This window comes from Saccostrea echinata, unplaced genomic scaffold (genome assembly GCF_033153115.1).
Source record: "Saccostrea echinata isolate AGI-Se365-2 ecotype Australia unplaced genomic scaffold, CSIRO_AGI_Sech_v1 ptg000081l, whole genome shotgun sequence".
Taxonomy (NCBI): Eukaryota; Metazoa; Mollusca; class Bivalvia; order Ostreida; family Ostreidae; genus Saccostrea; species Saccostrea echinata.
Window position 1 is genome coordinate 728,450 of NW_026889830.1, and position 11,027 is coordinate 739,476.

Here is an 11,027-nt window from a genome sequence, read left to right on the forward strand (position 1 = left end):
TGTTTTTAAAATCTAAATTGTTATTAATATTTCTTTTGAGAATACTTCATGAAATTGTTGAAATTATTGAACCATGCATTAGCCCGTGCACACACTGGTTGAGAAAGGCAGACTAGTACATTCATGGAATTTGAGAAAATTATCCATTGGCAATAGCAGCATCGAAAACTAGGAACCCTCACAAACCAAACGAGTCTACTCCGCCTACAGGACCAATTCACACTTATCAAAAATTATTATAAAACCTAGGGGAGAAATCCTCTTTGATCTTCGGTAGTCATGGACTTGAGAAGTGGAAAAACAACAAATTTCCAAGGTATGGTACCAACGGCGACCCTAACGATACCAACAGAATCTTCATCCATCAGAATGCCGCGCCTAGGACGGGCACGACAACTGCTCAGTGCCCTCTCTTCAGCTCCGGGAACGTCAACAACGCCTAGGGTCCAGACAAACCTGGCCACCTCAAGTAATGCGTTTAGTTCTAATTCTATTAAATCTGTAGCAACTTCCTCTTAACTTTACCTTCGTTACATTCAAATCAGCCACCAGCGCACCACGTGTTGCCGATTTTTATTAAATGAACGCCGAACAAACAAGGCGAACCAGAGAGCCAGGGTGGGCTCTTTCATGTCATTAATTGCTTACTTTGGTATGTCGGAGTCAGCCGCTCTCTCGGCTTTTCCGTTCTATCTGGAGGGCGTACCGAAGCAATGTTATTTTATTTCAGCTACCAGAGAGTATGAAAACCATTCCCCACGATAAATTTAAGTCCAGGCTTTTTTGATATCATTGACAGCTGCTTTTTCAATGAAAATGGAACTCGTAAATTTACTTACCTTGTCATTGGTCATTTGCAAAATTGTTTTGTTAAAAAAACATTCTGATTGCACACACAAGTACTCTGAAGTTGATATTAAAAAGATGCTTGAGTTTCTGATTGACAATATCTATGTGGTTTTTGGAAACCGGGTCTTCCAACAATCTATTGGAATTCACATAGGTACCAATTGCACCCCGTTATTAGCAGACATATTTTTGTATTCATATGAAGAAAAAAAAAATTCAAAATCTTATACGCGAAAAGAAGAAAACACTTGCTTTGGCCTTCAACTCGACATTTAGAGTCTGACATATCTGTTTCATATTTGGATATTTTACTAGAGAAAGACATTAATGGTAATCTAACAGCCAAGCTTTATGATAAACATGATAACTTTTCAATCGTCATCTTACCTTACTTATGCAGCAATATACCTTCATCACCTGCATATGGGGTTTATATCTCCCAGTTGATACGATACGCAAGAGCATGCTCTACGTATGTACAATTTCTTAAACGAGGTAAGTTATTGGCAAACAGGTTTATGAAACAAGAATATCAGCAGTCTCTTTTAAAGTCTTCATTTCGTAAGTTCTATGGTGGATACTATGACCTTGTCAGCAAATGTAATTTATCATTAAGGCAAAATATGCTGACTGACGTTTTTCATACTCATTGTTAGGCCATTATTTACACACGGAATTGTCGAAAAATTTATCCGTTATTTCCTGATCATGACAAGGAGCACACGGCGGGTGTGACCGGCCGGCAGGGGATGCTCACTCCTCCATGGCACCTGATCCCACCTCTGATGCTTTAGAGGTCCGTGTTTGCTCAACTCCAAAACTTGTATTGCTTAATGGACTTTTGAGCTTGAATACTGTTCGTTATCTCCATATATGTCATGCCCTCGGAGTAGTTTGAAAGCTGCCTTTCTAGAACGCTTTCAAACATCAAAAACAAATTTCGACATAAACATTTTAAATATAAAACAATATTTGGAGAAATCAGTAGAAGACTATTTGGCTTGTGTGACGCGTTTGACCACTGAATGCGACATACACATGCATTTGCTAGTACGTATGGCTATTGGGGGTTTGAAACCGACGATTCGAACTATATGCCGCAAAGCCCTAACAATATAAAGAAACTAAGAAAAATTGCTCTGGTGGATAAGCAAACTGTTAAATGTTCGAAACCCGCAAATGTGTCATCTGCGGCTTCCATCCCAGAAATAGAAGACAGGTTAATTTCCAAATTAAGTACCCAATTAGAAGCAAATCTGCCATTTTGCAACCTTGGAATCGCCAAAATTCCTTTCATTCTCCTCAAAATTCTACCTATTAATCAAATAATGTGCAAATTTTAGCTAAGACGATATTTTAAAAATCCGGGACAAAATCAAGATTATTTTCAAAAATCCGCAAACAATTCGAGAAATCAACAATGCCAGGATTGTAGAGGCAACTGCTTGACTCGACAGCAATGCCGCGCATTTGGCAAATTATGTTATAAAATTAATGTGTTTCGTAATAAACCTGACCATTTAGTAAGTGTTTGTCGTTCTGCTAGGCGCGCTTACTTTCCCCAATAGGAGGTTCGCGCCTATCCATGGATTTTCCAAGGATGGGTTCAAAGGTAAAAAAATAGTGGTTTTAGGACTAACTATGGCCCTACCATCTCGGAACACATGCAATGAATGTCCGAATGGGTCTCAGAAAAACAAAAGCACTTGAATGTTGATAATGGTTCTCATTAATCAATCTTTTTTTTTCAAAAATCTGAGTATGCAAATGCAAAACTATCACGTCCAGATTATGATGTCATAAAAAGGGTCAGTGACAATACTCTCCCAGTTTTGGGTGAATTGTCTCTCCCTATTGAAATGCAACATACTGTACTTTGGACTCCCATTCATGTGGTCAAGGGTTTGAATCAGTCTCTAATGATTGGCATGGGTTTCATGATAAATGTTTCTCTCATTTTAGGTTAAAAAACTATTCAAATTGCAGAGTCAAACAATTCTTTACCAATTTTTGCCAGCCAAACGTCATTTTGCTAGAACAGCTCAAAAAATAGCAATCCCAGCAAAACATGAAAAAAAAATCTCCAGATTAAAATGTAAACAAAATGTTTATTTGGAACCAACTGAAAATATCATTTACCGGTATAAGAATTTATTGGCAGTCAAAACAGTTATAATTGTGTTCAAAATCAAGTTGTAAAAATCTGCAATCCGACCGCGTATGAAATCATACTCAATATTATACTATTATTGAATGTGTTGACCCACATGAGATAATTCGTTTTCATTCCCCAGAATTTGATCAAACTAAGCAGTGGCGGAATTAAGAGGGTGCACCAGGCACAAACCCTAAAACTGTCAAAGTTAGCGTAAATCGATCATAGTTTCGTCGAGAAAATGTAAAAATGTCTACTCGGTAGACCTCATTTTTACTCTACAAAATCTCTAGAATCCAGACCCCCTGCCTACTTTTTGCCCCCCCCCCCCCAACTTCAATTCCTGGATCCGCGCCTGCTAGTACTAATGCAATAGAAACTAAGTCAACCCCAAAAGAAAACAAAAATCTCTAATCACCAACTCCGAATTAAATGATACTCAAAAGTCAGAATTGCAAACTTTTTAAAAGAATTACAGGGATGTTTTTTTTCGGTTGATTTATCGGAATATTGGGAAAAACTGTTGGAGGATTCTCTTTACAAAATATAAGCGTAACCCCCCTTCCCGTTCGCATGCCTTTTTATCGACAATTAACCCCTCATTTACAAAAGGAAATTGACTGACAAGTTCATGAGTTATTGGAAAATGATTTTGTGAGAGTCAAATAGTGAATATCATTCACCTGTTGTTCTTGTATAAAGCAATTAAATTAAATAAAATTACAAAACCTTTGTCATTCCCCTTACCCAGACTTGAGTGTGTTTTTGACACCATAGCAGAGGCAGAATCACAAAGTTTCTCAACCTTTGATCTGCATTCTGGGTTTTGGCAATTACAAATGAACCCAGAAACAAAACACACATATATCATATTTATTATAAAATAAATAAATAAGGGATATAGTTTGACTAATAATCATTATACAGCTTACTTACACGAAACTTTCGAGAACGGTAAGGGAATGTTTACAGGTTTAGTTCTGCATGGTTTAATAATATACAAAACACATTTTTATCAACTAAAATACTGTTAATCGTGTGACCCCCCCCCCCCTTCTTTTTACAGCAATTTTTTTTTAAAAATGTTTGGATTATTAACAAAAGGCTACTACATTGATTTTATTCATCTTTCAAGAAAGTCGTACTCTGAACGGGGCAAAAATGTTCTATTGCGTAACACTCTACAACAGTTGCTCACTGGGTTATTTACGTCGGGATCAAAATACAATGTTGAATAAAAACGAAAGTAAGAATTGCCGCCAAAATGGACTTCAGTATTTAGACAGATTAGACTGCACTGGTACTAACAGCCGAGGTGACAGAGTTAATTAAAGGAGAGAATGGCTGCTTTAACTGACAGCTCATCGTTTGAGGACATCACGGTATGTTCTATTTGCTTTGAGAAATATAAAACACCGCGATATCTACCATGTTCCCATTCCTTTTGTCATGACTGTTTATCGTCACATATTGGAAGTGAGTGTAAATCTACGGAACCACGTTTGGGTTTTAATTGTCCAGTATGCCAAGAATATATTCCAGTTGTCGGTCCATTTCATAAACCAGAAGAATGGGCAGGAACTTTCCCTGAAAATGAAATACTGGAGAAAATTCGGTACCTCGAATTACCGAAATGCCCTTGATTTACCGAAATGCCCCATGAAATTACCGAAATGCCCTTTGAAACTACCGAAATGCCCCTTCAAAACCTCAATACTTTGGTTAATATGAAAGGTAGTGAGTTTAGTATATATAGTTTGATCTTTGATATTAAAAAATATATTTACAAATGTCGTTTTTTTTCAAATAAGTTGTGTTTATCCAAGAAAGATAACTCTTGTTATCTGAAGTTGATCTTCCTTTGTGTAATATTTCTTTGAAATTATATATTATTGTATCAAATGTTATATTACTATCGAAGATTTATTATTTTTTACGGGAATATAATTTTTTTTTTTTTTTTTAAATTACCAATCTTTTATATCACTTTTAATTCGTTGTCAATGTTTTCAATTATTTCCTGAGAAAGAAGATCGGTAGGCTATATACTGATGCTAAGCAACTTCATAGAATCAAAAATATATTTATATATATATATATACATAAACTGTAAAACTATTTTATCAAAGTGAAACACGTACGTGCACAATAAGCTACCGATATTTTAATCCGATCCGAGGAAAATCGTACACTTATATTTATTTTCACAAATGAAAGCAACGTAATTTTGTTTTCATGTTAACAAAATTATTTTCTGAATGATGTCGATTTACAGGCCTAATTATTTTAAACTTTAAAGTTTAATATGCTATAAGCATATCGTAACTTTGTTTATTAGCTGTATTAAATTTTATAACTCTGAAAACTACAGGGGTTTAGTCTCCCCTGCTGCGTGCACTACTGTTAACTATTATTATCTGTACCATTATACATTCAAAAATTTGGCTTCATGTCTATTGACATGTACGTGTCATCCTCGTTAATTGGCCATTTGTGTGGTTCTGTATCCATCCAGGTGTGTGTCGCATTTTATATAAACCTAATGCAAATTAGGCTAAAAAATTTTAAATTACGTTAAAAGATTTAAATAATCTTCTTCTTCCTCTATTCCTCTATCTGGCCGCCTTCATCAAGTTGAAGATTTTGCCAGTTGGGTGTGCGCATGTTTGCATGATTAAAAGAAACTTCTTTGTTTGTTTGTTTGTTTGTTTGTTTTTTAAAAACTGGATAAAAGAAAGATTTTTCAAGTTAGTCTTTCTTAGTCACTCGAGATTTGAAGATCTCGAGTGATTCCGCTGCTGCGGTGTCCTCTGGCAGGCTATTCCATTCTTTGACGGTTTTACAGAAGAATGAATCCGAATAAAAAAAGAAATTAATTTATACAAAATAGAGCTACATGGTTATGCTTTTTTAATGACCTAGTGACTTTGTTAGAGTCGTTTTCCTTTACTGAATCGCAATTCCCACTGGATTAAAAAACAATGTATATTTTGTAGTACAAAATTCGCACAATCTTGGCAAACGGACAAAAGGCCAAAGAAGTTCCTTTTCCGATGACTGTGGAGTTTGGAACTCCTCCTCAGGCAGCACTCCAAACTCAGTGATCGAGTTATATCTTCATTACACGACCCTCAAGCAAGATTCTTCATACAAAAAATATGTTTCGTGGCTGGCAAGTAACAATGAGGAACAAATTGCGCTCGTGGAATATTTAGGCCATTTTCCGGGACTTGCCTAACACGGAAATTCTAAACAAAAAAAAAAAACGAGTACATGCGAACGTCTGCCAATGTAATGCAGGAAATGCAAGAAATGTCTCTTGAGTAGTAAAAGACCTGGGGACTTGTACAATGTACTGACAGCAAAATAAAAATCGTAATGACAAAAAGAAAGTACGTAGCGATCAAGACATTTCTTACGTTGGGGTAATATCGCGGATCACATATCCGAAACACGGGTACTTGTGGACAGGACCCCCTCTCCCCGCGCCCCAATTCAACCCCGATGTTTGTTGGACATTTTTTTCACAAATTATATTTATTACACTTGTTCATCATATATACCATAGGAAAAAATCGTGAAAATCCCAGAATAATCGTTCCACACTAAAATACCCCACTATACATTATAAGAGAGTGAGGCATTTTTTCTTTGTGTGGAACGATTATTTTGGGGTTTTCACGATTTTTTCCTATGGTACATATGATGAATAAGTGCAATAAATATAATTTGTGAAAAAAATGTCCAATAAGCCCGGGGGTTGAATATCGGGGGGGAGGGGGGTTGTCCTGTCCACAAGTACCTGTGATCCGAAATTGATAAATTGGTTTATTATTCATTTTTGGGTTTAATTTATCATTTCAAGAATAATTTTTTTTTTCACTATTCATCTTTGGGTTTATTTATTATTATTTCAAGTTTCGTCTTTGGGTTAAATTATTATTATTTCAAGTTTGATCATTGGGTCAAATTATTATTATAATATCAAGTTTGATTCTTTAATCATTCATCTTTGGCTTCAATAGTTTTTATTTTTCTTCTAAATTATGGCTCATACTGAGAAGGCCCGGCTTCACATGGCAAGAGCTGGGCAACGGTATCTTGGTGGTGGGGTGGGGGGTTAATTTAATTATACCGGCGAACATTCTTAAATACATTATAATGCTAAGGATATTTTTGTTCCAAACACTTTTGATTACAGAAATAAAGTTAAGAATATAAAACAGATTTCCGTTATAATTCGCCTTCTTCCTTCGCTTACTTGAGACTTTGTTCAGCAATTAAGTTTACCGTTTCCTGTATATGGTGGCTGACCTAGTGTATTGCATTTGATTTATATTCAGCTTTTGATTACCCAGAAGTCCCTTTTAAAACTCTTTTTTAAAACCTTATATTTTATTAAATTATATGAGGTGTTAAATAAAAACAGTTTACTTACTTGTACTTGTACTTACTTGTACTTCTGTCATGTTTTCTTCTTCTTCTTCCTTTTTGAAAAATTATTTAACAAGACATACGGTATAAAATTTTGTCATCAAAATTAAAAAAAAAAAAAAAAAGAGGGATCATTAAATCATAAAATAATAAAATTACAACATTGGACAATAACATTCCCGCTGAGACAATGTTGCAAGAGTTATCGCTCTTAGATGTCACGATAATTGAGCGAATTAAACACAAATTTTTACATTTGTGTTCAAAATACAAAGTTTTATTAATAAAATTTATCATAAATTATCATAAAATGCCTATTTGGGTACAATTAAAGGGGCATTTCGGTAGTTTCAAGGGGCATTTCGGTAATTTCCAGGGGCATTTCGGTAAATCGGGGCATTTCGGTAATTCGGGTTACCCGAGAAAATTCTAAAAAGCTCGGGCCAAAAATGTTGTGATCCTTGCTTGAGAGAAAATGAGGAGGAATATGCATCCGACTTTTGTTTAACATGTTTGGAATATATGTGCAAAATGTGTACGAGGCATCACAGAAAACATTTGTCAAGAGATCATAATCTCTGCCCTTTGAATGAGATCAAATCACAACACATACAATCAAATTTAGGAAAAGATGACTTTTGCAAAAAGCATCAAGACCAAAAGTTGAATCTCTACTGTTACGAACATGAACAGCCATGTTGCATAATATGTGGAGGAATGGAACACAGACAATGTGATTCTGTTGAAGCTATTGAAAAAGCTTCTCAAACCTTCAAAGAGAGTGGCAAACTTGAAAGCATCTTAGAGAGTGTAAAACAATTAAAACAGAAATTGATGGGTGCAAAGGAAGAACAAGAGAAGAATATTACAGAACTAGAAGACACCTTAGACAAAATCACAAAAGAAACTGAAAAAGAAGTAAATGATGTTGTTCGTCTCATCGAAAGATTAAAAACGGAACATTTGCAAGAGGTAACTAGTGCTGTTAAAAAAGGCAAAGAAATGCTGAATCGAATTGTGCTCACTGTTAGTGATGGAATTAATTGTGCGGACAAACCTTCTTCAATGATTAAATGTTCTACAGCTATGCACACATTTCAACAGTTGGAGAAAGTTAAATTCCAGACCAGTAAAATTCATATACTGACAGACAGAGAACCTGTTTTGAAGGAAATAGGAAATATATGTAAAATTGGAAAAGTTAACGTCAATGAATTTGTTCAAGATGTTTCAAAGGCTAATTTTGATGTGAGAAATATTTTGCTATCTTCAGTTACTGAAGTTAAAATCAGGGAAGGACGTTGCAGAAATGGAATTTTTCTGTCGAATACACAACTTATATTTACTGATAGTAAAGGGAAAAAACTTCTTTATGGAGAACTTGCTGAAAAAGAATGGACATGGATTAAAAACATTGAACCATTAGATGATCCTTTCTGCCTTTTGCTAAATGGAGATGAATTAGTTGTTGCCTGTGTTGGATCAAAATCTATTGAAGCGTTTTCAATATCTGACTTCAGAAAATTAAGAAGCATAAAAATGAATATGAAAATTTTTGGGTTGTCGCACATGAAGGGCTATTTCTATGGAGCTTGTGGCAATAAGATAGTGAGGTTCGATAATTTAGGGAATATTATAAATGAATTGGAAACATCTGGCCAAAATGCTATGAATGTTATTACCACAGACTGTGGACTTATTGTATATAGTGACTGGAAGATGGACAGTGTTACTGCAATTACTGAACAGGGAGACACAGTATGGAATTATACAAGTCTTGATCTGAAATGTCCATACGGCTTGGAAATAGATTTGTTAGAAAATATGTATGTTGCTGGCATGCATAGTAACAATATTCATGTGATATCAAGTACAGGTGAACTTGTTCGGTTGTTCCAAAATATTATTAAAAATCCAGTATTTATGAAAATGAATGATGAAAGAAGTATGTGTTGTGTATGCAGTAATTATGAAACCATAAAATTTTTTGAAATGAAGTAGAAAACCAATTTGAAAGAAGACATTGGACTGCATGACATGCATGTTAATTATATACTGTTACAGTCAGTGCTTAAAACATATCTTCAGGCAGAGTAAAATCTTTTGAATTTTTATCAGTTTGAGACCACAGTTAAATATATATGTATAATTTCTCTTATTTTTTCTTTTTGCAATTCTGTCATTTTCCACAAAGCAGTGATATGTACTTTTTCCAAACTTATGAGTATTGCTAATAAAATATTGTACAGTTCAAAGTTAGTTTGTTCACCAACATTTCAATGTAGAAAATTATGTGACAGAAAACTTACCAGTGTAGCTTTAATCAATAAAGACATTATGTACTGCTATAGTAGTTAAGGCACACAATGGAAATATCTGTGAATTTTTGTGATAAAAATTTTTAAAAAGCAATATTTTTAGGACAAACATTTTAGACTTCCAATTCTAGGTGATCATTATTTTTTTTTTTTTTTTTTTTTTTTTGATGTACACAGACACACAGGCCCCTTTGACTTTAAAAATGATATGATCTGTATTTCCCTACAAATGATAATAAAAAAAAAATAAAGTTTAAAGAACTCTTAAAAAGGATCAGATAGGGGCAATTGTGAAAGGTTGTTCAAATTGCATTAAAAAAAATCATTTTTTCATTGTTGGCCTTAGCAATATTCAGACAATTGCAATATGAGGGAAAAAATACAAATTGATGACTACATGTACAGGAGATTTTATATTCCTGTACTTTGAACTAATAATATGGCAATAGTTTGCTTTAAGCAAATATACATCATACCATGCACCTACAGTTGAGTTTGGTTCCATATATACAAAGGAGATGGGTGAACAAGGTGCACAGAATCCCTATAGCTTCAGATACATAATCAAAGTACTGAAAGTATTGATGGGAGTTGATTTTACAAATGGTTTCAATAAAATTCAAATTACGTTACCTTGTTCACAGCTTTTCAAATTACGTACAACATTAATGCTTCATAAGTTGGTATTTGAGAAGCAAATGACTAATAGGATGTCACGATTCTACAGAGTTAAAGAGGTAAGGTTTGTTCTAATTTTTCCATAACTTTGGAATGATATGCAAAAACATGTCAGATTTCTCCGCTGCTGCAATTTTTTTTCACTAATTTAAGATTTTTTCTTACCAAAAGTTCGTTTAAAAGTACTGTAGCAACTTAGCTTTTTTTCAGAATTTGATACAAGTGAATTCATTATACAATATTTAACTAAACAATTTTTAAGTGTACGTTTGAATTTACATATAGAGAATTGTGTACGTTTTGCTAATTTATACTTTGCATAGTGTCCGTATTGTTTTCAATATGGCAGATTTCTGTTCAATATATTATAATTATATATGAATATAAAAAAAACATAGATTAAAAAATAAAAATTTGGAATAATTTCTTCCTCATTTGGTTCTATATTTAAATGTGTCCTGGAATGGAATGCACTGTTTTTTTACAAAATGACGAAAAGTTGATGGTTCCTTCTGAGTTTGAAAATCTGAAGCAAAGCTTCGTTAGAATGATACAGAAAAATGAGGTAAAGGAGCTTGGAAGGTCTTTATCAA

At 34.1% G+C, this 11,027-nt stretch overlaps 1 protein-coding gene across 1 annotated transcript; it reads left to right on the top strand.

Annotated features, from left to right (window-relative positions):
- The first annotated feature begins 8,155 nt into the window (after positions 1-8,155).
- Positions 8,156-9,439, top strand: LOC133176760 (uncharacterized). The gene has a single exon (XM_061311831.1). The coding sequence runs from the start codon at positions 8,156-8,158 to the stop codon at positions 9,437-9,439; it is 1,284 nt and encodes a 427-aa protein (XP_061167815.1).
- The last annotated feature ends 1,588 nt before the right edge of the window (positions 9,440-11,027 follow it).